The following is a 19,168-nucleotide window of genomic DNA, read 5'->3' on the forward strand; positions in this document are numbered from 1 at the left end:
GAGCCATTGTCCATTAATGTCCATGTAACAATCCCTTTGGAAACACAATCTTTATGAATCCCAGATGAGCTTAATTTTTATTAATTTTTGTTTTAGCTTTGACATAAAGAACAAATTATTGAGGTTAAAATAGAAGAGTATCTCAACTTAACAGCAGCTCTTTCTTTGCCCCTGATTTTCAAGAGAGAAATTCTAGCCAAAATTCAGTTTGTGCTATTTAACCAGAATGAGGATGGCACATAACAGATTGTCTATCAAACTTAATAGCATTTTGTTCACATGTTTTAGATGAGTCAGGATGAGGTGCAAGCATCATCATCATCATAACAGAGTTAGAACACTAATCAGAGACCCATTAGCTTCTTTGTTTGATTTGATGAATACATGCATACTTAATACATACATTTCACAAGGCTTAAGCTTCCCATTGTACTGTATAATGGAATGACTGTTGGATTGTGTGTTTCATTTGGAATTTTACCTGATTGGATACATTTGTAATGAAAGGAAACAGCTGTGATTAGTTACTGATGTTTCAAAAGCAAAATATTTACCAAATAAGAAAAGGAACACTTTTCTGTTTTAATGTCTGTACATCTCAACATTTCTAATCTTAATAGGAGCTGTTCTTTTTTTTTTTTCCAGTGACAGAGGAAAACATGACAGAATATGGCTCAGCATCCCAGAACTTAAGGAAATGAGTGCCATTTAAAAGGAATGGTACAAGTCATGCAGCTGGAAAAGGACAGCAGTGCTGCCTTAGTCATTTAGTCTGAACACACCCAGATTTATTTCACCTGTCCTATCAGGAGCAAAAGGCTCTGGAAAGTCAAAAACCTGTCAGCTGCAAGTTAAGTCTAATGTTTTTTATGTAGTCTTCAATGCAGGGATGTCAATTTTGTCTTCCTTGGGGTTACTTTGCTTACATTTTAATGGTCTATAAAGTAGACAGTGAAATCATTAGAAATAAATCGCAGGTGCTGAATGTAACATTGGAAGACTATGTGGACACTTTGTTAAACTCACCAGAGACAGAAATTCTGACATCTGAGAGATTGTGTATTGCTTGATGTTGGTTATTTTCTTAACTAAGAATGCCAAAAGAAGAAGGCACACATTTACTTTATTCATTATATATTTTCCAAGGACCTACTATGTTCCTGGTACTCTTTCAGGCACTTGAGATTGTGGCAGTGAATAAGACAAACAAGGCCACATGCATTCTGCTGGGGCTGAAGAATGGAGAGGAGACTTAGGAACAAAAAATACATATCAGAAATATCAGTAAAAATAATATCAGAGAGGGATATTTTATACATTTTATAAATATTTTGTTGAATCCCCTAAGACTTAGTGGTTAGCACTCTTTTCTTCCTTTAGTCCTTTGGAAATGTCATCTCTCTTTACAAGCTTATCTTTCACTTTTCTACGGCTGACTCCTAAATCTCCGTCTTGCCCTAAAATCCCTGGTTTCGGTTCTGTCTTCTCACCTGCCTGCTGGACATTCTTGCTTGGATGTTGCACTAACACCTCAAACTCATAATAGCTTTAAATCTCATCACTTCCCCTGCGGGAAAAAATGGACTAATTCCCTTTCTTGTCCCCATTTTATTCAGTACAATTATATTCCAAGCCTGTAGGCTCGCATCTCAAGTTACTCTTTTCTTGACATTCTCCCCACCACACCCCAGAGTCAACCCTCTCTTACTTCGTTCAGGCGTCTACTTAATAATCTGCTTAATAGAGAGTCTTTTATGACCAGCCTTATAGGAAATAGCTTTTTCCTCATCCCAATAACTTTTCATTCTCTTGCTGTCTAAATTTTCTCCATAATTTATGTCCCTACATAACACTATTTGTCCCCTCTCCACTGGATTATAGGTTACATGAGGGCAGGAATTTTGTGTCTTACTCATTATCCTCAGAAGTGCTTGGCGCATACAGAGCATTCACACTTGTTGAATGAATGAGTGAATTAACTGAATATGTGATAGAATTAACACAGAGATGATGCAAGAGGCTGGGTAGCTACTTCAGATTGGATAATCAGGGGAAGGCCTCTGAGGGGAAGACTTTTAAGCTGAAATCTGGATGACAAGAAGAAATCTGTTGTGAAGATAATGAGGAAGAGCGTTTAGGGAGAGAAAATAGTCAAAGCCATGAGCTTGCCATATTTGAGGGGCAGAAAGAAGATGTGATCTTTTTGACTGGCTTCCCTCACTTAGCATAATGTTTTCAAGGTTCATTTGTAATGTTCCATTGTATAGTACACAGGGAGGTATTAGGGAGAAAGCCTTGGATATCTTGATGTGAGGTAATAAGTAAGTGCAATGATACTGAGGAAGGAGCCTGCCTGGTATAGTTGAAAAACAGCAAAGAAGCCAATATGGTTGGAAAAGAGAGGAATAAACTAGTAGAAGATCACATAGTTAACAGGGGTCATATCTTACAGCCTCTACCAGTTTCTGCCACATAAAAACCACAAACTCAGAAGCATACACTACTAAGCGGTTATTTAGCTCATGCCTATGAGTCAGATCTAGACTGGGCTTATCTGGATAGCTCTGCTAATCTCATTTGGGCTTGCTCACTTCCATAAGAAGTTTGGTTTGGGGTCAGCTGATCTAAGCTAGGCTCAGATGAAGAAGCTGTATTGCATGTGTCTCTCTTCCTTTTCCTGGGACCAGCAGGCTAGCCCTGACATGTTTTTCTCAGGACAGTGGCAGAGATGTAAGAGGGCAGGTCCACTTGCAAAACCATTTTCAAGCCTTTGGTTGCATCATGTCTGTTGAGGAGTCACACAATCGAGCTCAGAGACAAGAGGTAGAATAGTGCACTCCATTCGTGGAGGTGGGGATGGTGGTGAGGGAGTGAATATCTCTGAAAAATAATCCAACGTACCACAACATACCCCAGACCATTATAAAGCTTTGGCTTTCACTCTGTGATATGCAAAATTTTTCACACGTTTGGGGAGAAATGTGACATGATCTGATTGCCAAGTTGAGAGCAGAGTGAAGGGAGGAGTAAGGATAAAAACAGGTTATAATTCAGGTGAGAGAAGATGGTGTGAATGAGGGTTGTCGTGGTGGAGTTGTTAGAAGGGGTCAGGTTCTGATAATGTTGATATTTTTAACATAGAGCTGATAAGATTTCCTGAAGGAAGGAGGATTTATGGAGGGAAAGGTGGCAGAATTAAGGGATCTGTTTTGGAAATGTGGACTTTGAGATGACGATTATCTTAGTGGAAATGTCAAATAAGTAGTTAGATATACAAGTGTGGAGTTCAGGAGAGTTTAGGGCTTGAGACACAGATTTGGGAGTTATTGGCAAGTAGATGTCTTTTAAAACCCAGAGGCTGGGTGGACTCACTGAGGAATGGAGATAGAGGAGAAGAGGCCAAGAACAGAGCCCTGGGTAGTCTAATATTTAGAGGTCTGGTGGAGGAGGAAGAACTGCAAGAGGATTTAAAAGTGTGACTGGTCACACAGGAGGAAATCCAAGAGTGTGACATCATGGAAGCCAAGCAGAGACAAAGCTGCAAAAAGAAGGAACTAGTCAACTTTGTTAATGCTGAGGCTAAATAAGCTAAGAACAGGTCCATTAATTGTGGCAATAAGAGAGGTCTTTGTGGAGTAATAGAGGGAGAAGTACAGTTCGGTAAATGAAATGAGGATATGAAGACCACATTTATAGATAATTGGAGTGGAGATGGGTGGCCTTTAGGAAACTGGATCAGGTGAAGTGTTGTTTGCTTTGTTTTGATTTATTTTAAGGTAAGAGATAATAGTGGCTATGAAAATAATCCAGGAAAGACTCCTGAAATAGAGAAAAAAAGAGAATTGGAGGAGGGGAGCCTTGGAGAAGGTTAGAGAAATGGTTCTTTGCTAGGGGTAGAGATGTTTAATTCATTGTGTTAGGAGGGATGGCAAAGATGTGGAATGTACATAGATGGGGAGATGAGACAACTCCTGCCTAATGGTTTATATTTTCCTCAAAGAAGTATTTTCTAAAGTTCATTAACTGAGAAAGGGTAGGAGACGTGAGAAACTTGAAGGAAGAGAAGGCAGTGTGAAATAGCAAACATATAGGAAATGTAGTAGTATTATCAGAGCCCTTTTGAAATCTGTGGTCATAAATTTCAAGTGAGACCTGTCCACAATTTTCAGGTGCTTAGTGCAGGGGTGAGGTATTACAAATACTTTAACCACAGTTTTGAGTTTGCCAGACAAGTCGAATGAAAGGAAAAGGTACAGGTGTTTTCCAGGGTGTGATATTAATGATAGACCATGGAATCTAAGCCCGATAAGGAAAGAAGGGAGGACATGGAGAGAGATAATGAGCTATGGAAATGATAGAAATTTTAATTTTGAATCTATTTTCAAATGTCCCTAAAAATGTCACAAAATGAGGAAGGGAAAGATGGCATCAGATGTATAATTTTTATATGGTACTTTATACCTGCAAGTGTACAATGAGAAAGACATTTTATAATATTTCTCTGACTTTTAAATCTGGAGGTGGGTTACTATCAAGAACTGTGAAGGGTCTGAGATTCTTAATACATTAGTCTGTTACTGTTTCATGGATGTCGACAAGGCATGAGAATCCTGGTTCAGAGACAAAAGATAGTATTCATGGCACAGCAAACAGCGTGAGTATCATGAGTATCAACTTATTTCTGTTGCTTCCCTTTTTCCCTTAGTCCCCCCAGGGTGACATGATGGGCCCAGATGGATGCTATAGACATAGCGGGTTTGTGTCACTGCTGAGGAACAAGTTGCAAACGCTGTAGCACAGAGCAAACAAGCCAGCCTTCCTACGCCCAGAGAGTGAGCCATTACACTGAAGTCAAGCTGTGGTCACCTTGACCTACTTAATTGCCTATGGGACTAACATTTGCCTGTGGATAAGTGAGTCTTGCAGTTTGGCACACTCAGCAATAATATACAGGCCCCCTCTGGGCCCATGGTGAACTGTCTGTCCCAGTAGTTACACTACCTTCAAATGGGTAAAATGAATCATGAACAAGCTTCACAGTTTACATTTGAATAATTTATTCTAAACATAAAACTTACTCCTTAACATACACATTTTCAACATATATTTTCAAAACTACTCCTATAAATATACCAATAAAAATGTCCAAGGTTGTCTCTGAAATGTGCAATAAGAAATATGAACAAAACCATGTGATGGTATATATAAAACTACTCTGGATTTCTCTAGATTTAATTAAAATTGTTCATTATTTCCTAGAGGTGTTAGACCATAAGGGTAAACTATATTCTAAACTGTATAGATCAATTTTTACATCTTTTTTTTCTCTAGAGTTCTTCTTTAAAAATATGATAGAAAAACTGAATATAAATCAGAAACTCAGTTGCATTAAAACCAGGAAGAATTAATAGGGAAGAACTTCCTTTCTTAATCAAAAAGCTTTCAGGCCTGTTAGACACACTTGAAAACCCTTACTATGAAGAAAGGTATGAAATCTTTAGTGTTCCTGGAGGATATTGTGACACTCCAAAGGAGAAAATAAGCATGACTACATTTTTATGTTCCCTCTGTCCTTAGTCTCCAGCGGCTTGAGGGTGACTGCTGATGAACCAGCGTCGCTGCTTACCCTTGGTTCAGTCGTGTTTGCTTAAAGTCAGGGCGCCAAAGAAATCCAGAAAAGGCTGTCTTTAATTCATCTGTCTTTAATTACCTCTCTATTCCAGCCTCTCCAGCGTCTGCTTTTCCTGGAAGGTGCCAGAAACACATTCCCATCTCAAAGGCTGTGCCTGGGCTAGTCCTTCTGCAGGAAACATGCTATCTCCAGAGATCCTCGTGGTTCAGTCCCTCTCTGCCTTCAGGTTTTCACTGAAATATCCCTCAGTGGGGCCTACTCTGACCACCCTATCCACCAGGCCATCAATAACCAGAAGCCCAAATCCTGGATGTATGTATTGCTACATTCATTATATAGAATATTTACTATCTTTCAGTGTGAACTCCCCCACACACCTTCTTGTTGTTTAACAAAAGTCATGTTTCATGGCCAGAAAAATGTTATTAAATTTTACGTCCTTAACTTGCAGTGGCCTTAAGGAGTAGATGTGAAGCTTCACACTTCTGACCCCTGGTCCACATGCCTGCATTCCCAGGCACGAGGGCAACTCCTGGAACTCCTCACAAGGCCCCTCCAGCCCTGGCCCAGCTGGAGTGTGGGTGGCAGAGGTAAGGACGGGGGCGTCTGCAAAGTCAGCGGGGCTGAGGGACCCCGGGCTCTGCACTGAGCCATAGCGCTGGCCTCCCAGCCCTGGGGAGTGGGGCCCAGAAGCAGCAGAAGCATTTTCCTGCTGCTTCTGGCAAGTGACCACCCTATTCAAAATATGAACAACCACCTCCAACACCTCCCCAGCACTCACATCCTTCACCCTGCTTTATTTTTCCATTTAACACTTATCTCCTAAATATTCTATTTATTTATCAATATTTTATTATGATGTTATCAGTATGCTTCTGTTCCTTGCTGAACCCACAATGCCTAAAAGTGTCTAACACAAAGTAGGTTCTTAATAAATATTTATTGAATGAGTGAAAGAGCAATCAAATACATTTCCATTAAAAAAGGAAATGTAGGGCTTCCCTGGTGGCGCAGTGGTTAAGAATCCGCCTGCCAATGCAGGGGACACGGGTTCGATCCCTGGTCCGGGAAGATGCCACATGCTGTGGAACAACAGAGTCGTGCACCACAACTACTGAGCCTGCGCTCTAGAGCCCGCGAGCCACAACCACTGAAGTCCCTGCGCCTAGAGCCTGTGCTCCGCAACAAGAGAAGCCACTGCAATTAGAAGCCTGCGCACCGCAACGAAGAGTAGCCCCTGCTCTCCGCAACTAGAGAAAAGCCCGCGTGTAGCAACGAAGACCCAACGCAGCCAAAAATAAATAAAATAAATAAATTTATAAAAAAAGAAAAAAAAAGGGAAATGTAAACCTAAGGGCTGTTGTTGAATTTTGCAATAGGAATGCCCTAGTCAGTTGTGTCATGGTTTGAGGCAATAGATTTTAAACTTTTTGAGATGACCTATGTAGAGCCTGAATTCATTGCTATCTTTTCCGGTGTCATGCCCTTTAAAAGTCTCTTTAGTCCAGTAGTCTGACAGTGAGCACTTCAGATTAGGCCATGATGACCACATGTGACTGATAATATTGAAGTGGGGCTAGTGTGGCTGATGTTTAAATTTTATTTAAGTTTGATTAATTTAAATGGTCACATGTGGCTAGTGCCTACCATATTGGACAGTGCTTGACTATGCCTGTGTTATAAGTTAGAGTGGGCAACATCTTTATGTCTAAAAGTGATCCAGCCAAAGTTACTCTATTCCTTCAACCTCACAATGTTTCTGTTACTGTTCAGGAAAAAGTTTCCAAAAAAGATAAATAAATTCAGAGGTGTAGGAGAGACAGAAGTTAGAAGTGTTTCAATTGTAGGAGAGGGCTGAAATTTTAGCATACAAAACTCTAGTGTACTGTAACCCTCTTTACTGCTCATTTTTCTCACCTTTTTAAAATCTAAAAATATTCTCAAAGATCTTTCTACTTTTGGAATGTAATGTATAAGCATTTTTTAATCTACATATCCACTCTTCTTATTGTATATAAATGTTAATTCATAAAATTGGGGCACAGTCCAAAGTTCGTATAAATGAAAACCTGCTGGCACAGATTAATAAAAATAATTACAACCAGATTTGGACAGAAGTAAAGATTTGACAAACTAAAGCAGGATGTAACTAATCTCTTAAGTGCTTTAAACTCTTAACGGAGAAGTCCTGTAACTTTTAGAAGTTGTCCTGTAGAGGAGGCTAACTTGATGTATGCTGGTTTGTCTTATGAGTTAAGACAAATCACAGACAGAGTAAAATGATAAATGTTAAAGCCTAGGGGGACTTCCTTGGTGGTGCAGTGGTTAAGAATCCACCTGCCAATGCAGGGGACGTGGGTTTGATCCCTGGTCCGGGAAGATCCCACGTGCCACGGAGCAACTAAGCCCATGCACCACAACTACTGAAGCCTGCGCACCTAGAGCCCGTGCTCCACAACAAGATAAGCCACCACAATGAGATGCCTGTGTACCGCAATGAAGAGTAGCGCCTGCTCGCCACAACTAGAGAAATCCCATGCGCAGCAACAAACCCAACACAGCCAAAAATAAAATAAATAAATTTTTAAAAAAAGTCTAGGGAATAAAGTTCTAATGTAATGATTATGAAAGTAGAGCTCAGTTAATGCTTTCTCTACAGTATCACATTTTGCAGGTACTTTGTGAGTGTAGATAGAGCAATAGATACTAAATCGGTCAGCTAACTTGATATATGTTAAATGACACTAGGAAAGTAGTTCCTATTACTAAAATTGATTGGATTCCATTATGTTTTAATGTCTTCCTAATTTAAAGCTCTAAAACATGTAATACATCTAGTCAGATGCTCCTGACATACAGATACCTGCTGTACATGGAACAACCCCATACTATTAATCAACTAGCCAACTTATCATTTCTGATTTTATAAAATTTTGTAAACTTTCAAACAGAACATGTAGCCTAAAAATGTTTTGATTATTTTAACCTAACTTCCACCATTTTACAGAACACACAATATATTGCATGTGGGAAATTTTCCATTGCCTGTGCCCCTGGAAGGGAGCAAAGCCACGGGTGATCTAAAACAGAGTTTTAAAGCTCTTTTAATGTTAACCCAAATCACTGGTATTGGACTTGGGATGCATTTTGTTTTTTAACCTCTTCATAACTGCATTTTGCTTAGACTGATATTAAATTATTTGTGGCCCAGTAGCTTGTCAAGCGTCAGAGCTAAGGGTGCTTGAAATTGAAAGTGGAAAATAAAATGACAGATAATTTAAAGTTTATCATTTAAAATATGCTTATCAACCCATCATCAGTAGTGTTCTCTATGAATTGTATACAGGAGGCTGCTGTGTCTTCAATGGATTTTGACCAGCCACCAAGATTTCCAGCAAAGTAAGGAAGGATGCTAGCAGAAATCTGGTTAAAGTAAGATACCTGTTTCAAAAAAACAAAGCAAAACAATATTTTAATTTCTTATTGACTTAGAGCTTTTTCAAGCAGGGATCTCAATCTTGTTGGTGTAGGGGAGGCTATGACCCTAATCTTTTGGGAATGGATCTGAAAGGATGACCTTAGGATTCCCTGGTGGGTGTGGGTGGACACACATTGCAGAATTACAGTTAATTAGTAAATCCAGGTAAAAGATTCCTCTGTATCTGTAGGAACAAATTAATCTGCAGATGTTTCATCAAACTTACGGTACATGAACTGCTGTCAATAGCACGGATGAGAAATCCGGCACTTATGATTTCACTTCTGACGTACTGTGGAGAAGGTGGGACTGATGGCAGAATAACCGACCTCACTGCCACCGTGTAAGTGTGACTGAAAGATAAAAGGACATTTTCAAAGTTCTTGAGAGAAACAAAGAATAGTTGTTAGAAAATAAATTCCTACAGTTAATGCAACTTGTTTATATAGTAGAAGTAAAACTATAGACACCCAGATCTTTTAGATGAGTGGTATACATAGGAAAACATTCTCTATGGATACATTCAAGTATAGCAAATAATAATAAGGGCCATAGGTGTTTTCTGCCTAAGAATTACATATACTTTGTATAACTCTGCAAAGCTGCAGTCAACCTCCAAACTGGTTTTTTTTTTTTTTTTTTTTTGGTGCCCTAATGGGTTGTAATTTCAGTCTCTTCTTTTTTTAATGAAAAAATAATACCATTGTTTTAAAGAACCTTCAAACAATAGAGAACCCTATACATTAGAAAACAGAAGTCATCCTTCAGTCCACCATAAGCACAATACATACTTATCCTAGAGATGCCCACGTTATATTGTGATCCTCCAGATCTTTTTATAAATATATAACATTTATGTAAGCAAATGGACATATGTAGATTTTTACATAAATATAATCATTTTACAAATATTGGTCTATAATTTGATTTTTCACCTAATGGTAAAACTTTGGAGGTGTTTCTGTATCAGTGCCTCTGTGACTACTTCATCCTTTTTAATGCTGGTATAGTACTCTGTAGTATGGTTCTACCATAATTAATAAGATGGAGCTTCAGTTTATTTCTAATATCTTTTGCCATAGTAAATGATACTACACTGAACATCCATGTGCATTAATCCCACACGGGAGGGATTATTTCTATAGGCCAGCTTTGACATCAGAAATAATGCTGGCTAGTTCCAGGGGGAGACCATAACTGCCCTGGCAGCTTCTACTTCTTGTCCCTTTGCACACCTGCTCTTGGGACCCTTCCCCTTGGAACCTAGACACTATTCTCTGAGAAGTCCAGTGCCCATGGAGAAGCCATGAACAGACACTCTAATTGACAGCCAGCCATTTTGGGTGTCTAGCACAGTTGAGTCTGTAAATTCTGAACCAAAACCAATTCCTGGTGTTTTATTTGGCTTTCATTGCATTTTTACAATAACGGATATTTTGAAGGTTTGCTAAATATCCGTTTTACATCTGCATAGAGCAAAAGGGAAGAGAACTGCTCTACGAGTCTTACAGATGCTTTGCACATGGCTGGCACTTAATAGATAATTGTTTCTTTCTGGTTCTTTGTTTGTTTGTTTTTTAATGATAACTAAAGCCTCATCTAGAAAAAATTCACATGAACATCATTCAAGACCAGAAATGCTTATTCCATTGACTTCCTTATTTTCATATCAACTTTTTCTTTCCACTCTATACTGTAAGACATTGCTATAACACTTGAATAACATATGCTCACCCATCTTTGAGAGGCCTTCTCCGTGAAACAAGTACTACCAAGTCTTTGGGTTTGTCATCATTCACCACAGGACAAGTGATATAATATATCTGATCATCTTCACTTACCCAGTCTATGACTTCACAGGACCTATGTAAATAGAACAGTGACAGAAAGTCTACATTTTTCTACCTGGTAGAATAAGGCATTCCTTTCTTTTGTTTGTTTGCATAACTTCATTATTGGTGTCCATATTCACCCTTCTGCTCGCATAACCATCCCCCCAAAGCCAGCATCATTTCTTAAAGTCCGTTTTTAGAGTTGTTTGGCCAGAAGGAATAATTCTGCATGTGATGAAAAGAATGCTGGCCATCTGACTCTAAGGTCACTGCCTTCAACACTGCAGAGAAAGGCGCTTTTCTTTTTTCCGCAAAATTATTTTTCTCTAGGATCAAGTAATAATATTTTGAAGACTAGTGAATTATATGGACAATCCAATGACTCTGAGGTAAAGGAATATCGTATATTGGGAAAGAGCACTAAGCCTGGAATCAAGCAACTTGCCTTTGAGTCTCAGATTGCCACTTAGTAGCTATGTTATGTTAGGCAAGTCACTTTTTTTCCATCTATAAAATGTAGATAATAGTACCTATGGGGTTATTGTGAGGATCAAATGAAAACACCTGGCACAGTACCTGAATCATGATAGATGCAAAAAAAAAGTAAGTGGAATTAGAATTCATTCATTCCTTCATTCAAGTTCAATTAGGCTAGAATGTCAGGTGATATAGAAAATAGTGGGAGAAACATTTGAAAAGAGCAGCAAGTTTAGGCATCATTCTTGCTAAAATCTTTGTACTTAACAGAGTATCTACAAAGATCAACGCAAGAAAATCGTCAAGTGTTTCCTTTTCTCTCCGAATGTTTATTATGGTAACATTAACCAGGATGTATCATTCTGGCATCTATGCAAGTGTAACACATGAGCCCAGAGATGTTTCACTTTAGTGGTGTTAAATTGTCTGTTACATGCTGTTAATCACAGTGAGGTTTGGACATTTAAAAGGTGAAACTCTACTTCGTCCAAATTAGGAAGTAAATGGTAATGCTGAATATAATAGGTATAATCTTACCAATCCTTTCCTTCAAGCAAGATGTCCATGAAGCCTGAGCCCTGCAGCCCAGGAGCTTGGACTCCTTGGAGAAGGGGGTGTTACCCTGACAGTGCAGTTGACAAGATGCCCAGCTCTGCATTCCAGGAAAGGAGGGAGAGTGGAGAAGATTGGATTAGGGATGTGGGAGACAAGGAGTAACAGAAGAGATGTAGGCTGACAGGAGTGGGCCCTGATCAGGCATGGAGAGCAGGAAGGAGTGTACTCACACAGCTGCTTCTCCCAGCTTCTCACCAGGGAGTGCTGCTTCACAGAAAAAGAGGGGACTGCCAAATAAAGATCAAGAGTGGGAAGTTGGAGGGACTATTTGATAATCACTTCCTCAAGAGCAATGAGACTGTGTATTAAAGTACAAGAGTGTGGAATTCAGAGCCTGACAGACCTGGGTTCCAATTCAGGTTCCATTGCTTTACTGCCTGTGTAATGTTGGGATCTCTCTCTTGTTAATAGGAATAATATCACCTTTGAAGAGTTATTGATAGGAGTACAATAGTTGTGGGTAAAGCATGTCAACTCAATATAGATGAAAAATAGATGATTATAATAATTTTTGTGTCTCTCAGTAGCACCTGATGCAGTTTTCCATGCAGAGCAAGCTTTAGCAAATACTGTTTAATAAAACAATAGGTCATACATTGGGCAATGGAGATAGACTGCAATGTAGAGGTCATCTTTTACATGATGTCAGGGTTGAATAAGAAAATATTTAAAATTTATTCTTACATATAATGGGGGTCCCACAAAGGTCGCTTGGTAAAGTCAGACAAGAGATGATAAGCCAAGTGTGCTGGTCTTTCCACATGCTTTTCAACACAAACAGATAAAATATTGTGCTCTTCCAGAGTATATATTTTTATCTAAAAGAAAATAACAAGAAAAAAATTACAAAAGAAAAATAGGTGTTTTTATATTAAAAACCACAAGCATATATATGTAGTCATAGGCTGATTGCACTAGCTAACGCATCTTGGTACCTCGATAATAATGAAGCCAAATGATGGCAAGTTCACTTTAAATACTTGGATGTCTAGAGCTCAGACCAGGATGCTATGCCCCTGTGTCATCTAAACAATATGTGACTTGAGGGTGGGTTATTATTGTGCAATAGTTTTTCTGATGAAAAATTAAGAACATAAGCCTCTCTTTCTTTATCTCTTTGTGGTATTTCCCTGCCTCTATCCAGGAAAAGCAGAAATTATAACCAGACTGCTGGGCAAGTCAGTGCTTCATTTCCCCCTAAGACCTTGGAGCCAAGGCTACAGCCTAACATACTTTCTCAGGATGTCAGGCATGCCTTCATGTGGGCTGAGGGAACCCAGGAAGTAAGTCAACACCTCTAGAACCAACTCAGCCTCTCAGCAGGACCGCTGAAGCGTTTCTTCAGCACAAAGCATTCTTTCATTTGTGAATCACAAGAGCTCATCTTTCAAGGTGGCCAATTCCTGGGTTTCTAGTGCTTATTATTCCTTAGATAAGAGGAGGCTTGTCATGGGGATCCATTTGATGTATACTTAAGCATTAATGTATCCCTTGTTACTCTGAACTTTCTTTCTACTGTGCTTTGGCCAGTAATCAGAGATATGTGTTCAGCTAAGAGCACATTTCTATCCTGCCCATTTTCTCCATCTCTTTCAGGGTGCTTTGAAGACAGTGTTGAAATTTGCCATCTTATAATCATTCCCATGGCAACAAGCTGTGAGAAGACAAACAAACATAGGGTTAAGACTTCACTGCAGGAATCAAGCAGATGGAAAAATCAGGCTGTGAGGGAGAAAACCTTTATTTAAACATAAATATCTTTAGGAAGAGAATGAAGAAATGAGAAACTGACTAAAAGCAGCTTAGAAAGGTAAGAAGTGACTATTTGCTTATGCTATTTTACCTCTCTAATTGACCTCAGTGCCAAGCCTGTCTTTAAATTGAGCCTGCAAAGGAGGACATGATGTAGGCTGTGGGCACTTACCAAAGAGAAAGAAAACCATGAATGCAGCTGTAGTTGGTGGTGAGACTCACCCCAGCATAGACATGCCCACCTTTGCCCCCCGTACAGCAGAAGTTGAAGCAGATTCATTGGTGTAAATCCAGAGGGAAGTCACCTTATCAAAGCCTGGTGTCCATGTGGCTCTTAGCCAGCCTGTTGAGGCTCTGCAGTCTCAGAGGAGGCAAGGGCAGGGGGCGAGAGTGAATCCCACCACCTCAGTCAGATTCTGGCCATGAGGCAACCATGGTCAACCTTGGTGGAACCAGGGTGGAGTGGGATGTAACACTGGACTGAGCATTTTTTAAGGGTTGAATTGTGTCCCCCCCTCCCCCAATTCATATATTAAAGTCCTAACCCCCAGTAGCTCAGAATGTGACCTTATTTGGAAATAGGGTCATTGCAGGTGTAATATGTTAAGATGAGGTTATACTGCAGTAGAATGGGCCCCTAACCCAATATGACTGGTGTCCTTATAAAAAGGGGCAATGTGGACACGTAAACATACACACACACGCACACACACACTGGGAGAACCCCATATGAAGGTGAAGGCAGAGGTCAGGTGGTGCATCTACAATCCAAGGAATGCCAAAGATTGCCAGCAAAGCACCAGAAGTTAGGGGAAAGACCTGGAATAGATTCTCGCTCACTCCCTCAGAAGGAAGCAACACTGCCAACACCTTGATCTCAGACTTCCAGCTTCCAAAACTGCAAGGCACCCAGTTTGTGGTACTCTTATGGCAGCCCTAGGAAACTATCACAGCACTTTTCCAGGAGGCTGCTCCCCAGGTTGCAGATACATGCTGCTACTTCCTATCCTGGAGCCAAAACAAACTTCACGCTAAGTAGCCATCTTTAAATTCTGCCCTTATAAAGCTCACTTGACTTATCCAGTGCCAAGTACAGTATTGGATGAGTGGATGATATTTTGATCCTTTCCCCAAAGTTAAAAGTAGCAGACAATCAGAGTTAATGACATTGATGCAGACAAAGCAGACAAGGAAAGGCAGCGGTTGATGTTGGTTCTCTTTAAACCCTACTATTTTAGGAAAGCCAACTTTTGCTTAGTGCAAAAATTCTCCAAGAAAACGAGTTCCCTTTCATGCTTAGAAGAATACAGGTTAAATTCCATTTATCATCTCAAATGTGTTATCATTTGGTGCCTGGAGAATTTTAGTCTATGAAATGAAGTTTATAGTAGGCTCAAAATCTGCTGGTGCTTGTTAACATTTTACTAATGATATATTTTTTCATTCTAATAAGATTCTGTTTAATGGGTTTGGATCTTATACAAATAGCGCAAGAGGACATAACTCAAAGTTTTAGAATTTTATACTATCTGTTGACAAACATGTTATTGAGACTATATTGCGGAAAGGAGAACAAAACTGGTTGTTACAGAGTCATGGGGAGAGGGGTAGCATCCTTGGAGGTAGGTTACCCCCCGGGCTAAGGGGAGGAGACATGATCAGGTGGAGCTCTGGGACCAGCCCCTCCCCAGCTTCAATGAGAATAGCTCTTCTTTGGTCTGTTTCCTGTGGGTTTTGTACTGTGTGAAGGTTTTCACATGAGCCTTGCCATTCTGGCTTCCAGTACACTCTCAGCTACTCCCTAAATAAAAAGCTACTCCTGTCAGGCCAATCTCTTACCCATGCCAGTTCCAACCAGGAAGGTTTGGCTCAAAGCTACTCACTGCCTAGAAAGCACTCTTTACCCCTCCAGCAACTTACCCTTACACTATCTTCAAGGAGGAAAGGATCAACTCCTCTCCAAAGCTGTCTCTAAACAACTGTCTTCCCTGACTTTGAACTGCCTAAGAGCTGACCTTTGTGGTTTAAATACTACAATCTCTCACTTGTTTATAAACTACCTTAAAATTATCCTTCAGCTATGATATGTATATATGTGATGCTTTCAAAATAGACTATAAGCTCCTTTAAGATGGGGGCTCATCTTTTGCTCCTTGTATTACTGGTGTTATTAATTGCAACACTATACATTGAAAATGAAACATGGGTTAAAACAGTAAGTACTGCCCGATTTCATTACAAATGCTAGAAATTTTAGAATTTTGCCATCTATCAAAATTTATATCAAAATAAGTATAGATTTTTATAACCCGAAATAAGTATAATTCTTAACAGACTGTTTTGTGGTAAGAATTTATTCAGCTAAAAGGTGACAGAAAAAAATGTGAGCTGTATTTTTAAATTAAAAGCATATAATGGTGAAGGTGATTAAGAAAACCACATAAAAGCTTTAAAAAGTGGGAGAGAAGAGGGGGATAACTCAGAAAGAAAAATTTAGATTTTTATTATAAATACAATCTAAAAAGTAAAGGAGTGCTTCAAATTCAACAGAGATAACATAAGAATGTTTAATTATACAGTGTTCTCTAATAAGTATCTGTACAAAACTTAAGAATTAATTATTGATGGCTCTCCTTAGACACTAGCAAATATACGTTTATTTGTTTAGATTGGTTTCTGGCACCAAACTCTTTAAGAATTGAAATTTTAATGACTTCACTAAATATGTTCTCGTCCTTCATTCCAGACATGAGTTTGTCCTTTGCTACGCTGCTCATGAATGCTTGGATGCCAGCAATGATGCAAGAAACAGATTTCATATTAGTAAAAGAAAACAGTCTTGAAGCAGCTTTTATGAGGGATAAAGAGAAGCAAGTAAGTTAGTTATGTTAAACCTGTATTTCTGCATCACTGAACCAAACACAGATGGAAACCTAACTGGATCCAAAGAAGGTAAGGAAGACCCTGAAAGGATTCAGAAGTGAGCACCAAGACATAATAAAAGCAAACAACCAAAGCCAAAACACGCAGAGAAGGTCAAAGTCAGAGCTGAAAACAATAAATGAAGTATCTGAATTTGCTTTGATTTCAGGGTAAGTGACCATATAACTTAATATCCAAAGTGGAACACTTAGGCACTGTTAATAATTATGATGGGAAAACCAGGACTGTCCCAGGAAAACCAGAACATATGGTAATCATATTTTAGAGGCTACTGTTTCATTGATGATGAAAAACAGTACACACTGAAATGTGAGCATAGACAAAATGTCAGCATTCTTGAGCATCTCCTGAATGCTAGGCGGTGCTGTGTTCTGGGACTATAGTCCTGAACAAAATGGTCCTTAAAGAGCTTATAATCTGTTTAGTGTGGACGTCAGCCTCAAAGGGTCTCCTGATATACCTTTGAAATTAGATAAAATTAAAATCCAAATGATATACATTAATTTAAATTTGATGACATGCAAAACATTGTAAAAGGTGCTGAGAAGAAAGATGTCAAGACAAGGCTTCTTTCTTAAGATGTTTATAATCTAGTTAGGGAAAAAGACCATGTGTAAAAAGTTAAATTACTATGTAGGACAAATACTAACTCAACGTAGCTGTGGGAGAAATGTCATGAGATAATGCATAATTAATTGACAAGTTAATCATAAAGAAGTAATTGTTAAAGGAGTTCCTAGAGGGATAAGTTCCTTCAGTCAGGGGTGATTGGCTTTATGGAAAAGCGTTTGTCCTGGGTCATGAAGACCAGGTAGGACTGGGGTAGATAGAGAGGAGGAGGAGAGAGAGGTGGAACATGAGAACTAAGCTCAGAGGTAGGAATGTGTAGGGCGATTTGAAGGACCCTAGATCAGCCAGTGTGGAGGAGTAGAGACAGGGCTGGAAAGATACTTGACTCTTAAATTTCCCCCAAAGATTTTTTTACCTTTTAAAAAATTGAAATACTTGGGGCTTCCCTGGTGGCGCAGTGGTTGAGAGTCTGCCTGCCAATGCAGGGGACACGGGTTCAAGCCCTGGTCTGGGAAGATCCCACATGCTGTGGAGCAACTGGGCCCGTGAGCCACAACTACTGAGCCTGCGCATCTGGAGCCTGTGCTCCGCAACAAGAGAGGCCGCGATAGTGAGAGGCCCACGCACCGCTATGAAGAGTGGCCCCCGCTCACCGCAACTAGAGAAAGCCCTTGCACAGAAACAAAGACCCAACACAGCAAAAAAAAAAAAAAAAAAATTGAAATACATACAGTTTATTTACAATATTCTATTAGTTTCAGGTGTATAACATAGTGATTTAATATTTTTATAGCTTATACTCCTATATATATGAATATATATGTGACTGTGTATGAATCTATATATATGTACATATCTATATTTATACATTAGATATATACCCAGTAGTAGAATTGCTGGATCATATGGTTGTTCTATTTTTAGTTTTTTGAGGTACCTCCATACTGTTTTCCAAGTGGCTGTACCAGTCTACATTCCCACAAACAGTGTACTAGGGTTCCCTTTTCTCCACTTCTTCACCAATATTTGTTATTTGTGGTCTTTTTGATGATAGCCATTCTGACAGGTGTAAGGTGATAACTCATTGTGGTTTTGATTTGTATTTCTCTGATGATTAGGACTGTTGAGCATCTTTTCATGTGCCTGTTAGCCATCTGTATGTCTTTGGAAAAATATCTATTCAGGTCTTCTGCCCATTTTTTAATCGGGTTGTTTTTTTTTTGATATTGAGTTGCATGAGCTGTTTATATGTATGAGTTGTATGAGCTGTTTATATGACCCCTTATTGGTCATGTCATTTGCAAATATTTTCTTCCATTCAGCAGGTTGTTTCTTCATTTTGTTGATGGTTTTCCTTGCTGTGCAAAAGCTTTTAAATTTAGTTAGGTCCCATTTGGATTTTTTTTTCTTTTTTTTTTTTTGCTTCTGTTTCCTCTGCCTTAGGAGACAGATCCAAAAAAATATTGCTATGATTTATGTCAAAGAGTTTTTCATCTCTGTTTTCTGCTAGAAGAAACAGAGATTTTTATGGTTTCCAGTCTTAAGTCTTTAATCTATTTTGAGTTTATTTTTGTATATGGTGTGAGAAAATGTTCTAATCTCATTCTTTTACATGTAGCTGTCCAGTTTTCCCAGCATCACTTATTGAAGAGACTTTCCCAATTGTGTATTCTTGCTTTCTTGTCATAAATTAATTGACCATAAGTACGTGGGTTTATTTGGGGGCTCTCTATTTTGTCTCATTGTTGTATGTGTCTGTTTTTTTGCCAGTACCATACTGTTTTTATTACTGTAGCTTTGTAATATACTCTGAAGCCAGGGCGTGTGATACCTCCAGCTTTGCTCTTTTTTTCTCAAGATTGATTTGGC

General features: G+C 39.1%; 2 protein-coding genes across 5 annotated transcripts in view; one reads left to right on the forward strand and one right to left on the reverse strand.

Moving 5' to 3' along the window:
* The window catches only part of ZCCHC9 (zinc finger CCHC-type containing 9), a 42,479-nt gene that overhangs the window by 8,740 nt on the left and 14,571 nt on the right, over window positions 1-19,168 (forward strand). The window contains exons 7-12 of one of the 4 annotated variants that reach the window (XR_011073082.1): window positions 646-5,944; window positions 6,084-6,222; window positions 8,979-9,064; window positions 9,301-9,453; window positions 13,631-13,844; window positions 16,533-16,738. Coding sequence is in view for 1 of the 4 variants with exons in the window: in XM_068535599.1 (XP_068391700.1) it covers window positions 646-648 (3 nt within the window). In the remaining 3 variants the exon portion in view is untranslated. Of the gene's footprint in view, window positions 1-645; window positions 6,058-6,083; window positions 6,223-6,673; window positions 7,623-8,978; window positions 9,065-9,300; window positions 9,454-13,630; window positions 13,845-16,532; window positions 16,739-19,168 lie in introns of those variants that run through there. The other 3 variants (XR_011073083.1, XR_011073084.1, XM_068535599.1) reach the window with 3 other exon arrangements.
* The window catches only part of ACOT12 (acyl-CoA thioesterase 12), a 55,162-nt gene continuing 44,856 nt past the window's right edge, over window positions 8,863-19,168 (reverse strand). The window contains exons 12-15 of the mRNA XM_068535596.1: window positions 12,719-12,852; window positions 10,845-10,973; window positions 9,337-9,463; window positions 8,863-9,073 (exon numbers count right to left, since the gene is read on the reverse strand). Of these exons, the coding sequence (XP_068391697.1) occupies window positions 8,924-9,073; window positions 9,337-9,463; window positions 10,845-10,973; window positions 12,719-12,852 (540 nt within the window). The 3' untranslated portion in view covers window positions 8,863-8,923. The remainder of the gene's footprint in view (window positions 9,074-9,336; window positions 9,464-10,844; window positions 10,974-12,718; window positions 12,853-19,168) is intronic.

This window comes from Eschrichtius robustus, chromosome 2, assembly GCF_028021215.1.
Source record: "Eschrichtius robustus isolate mEscRob2 chromosome 2, mEscRob2.pri, whole genome shotgun sequence".
NCBI classification, from domain to species: Eukaryota; Metazoa; Chordata; class Mammalia; order Artiodactyla; family Eschrichtiidae; genus Eschrichtius; species Eschrichtius robustus.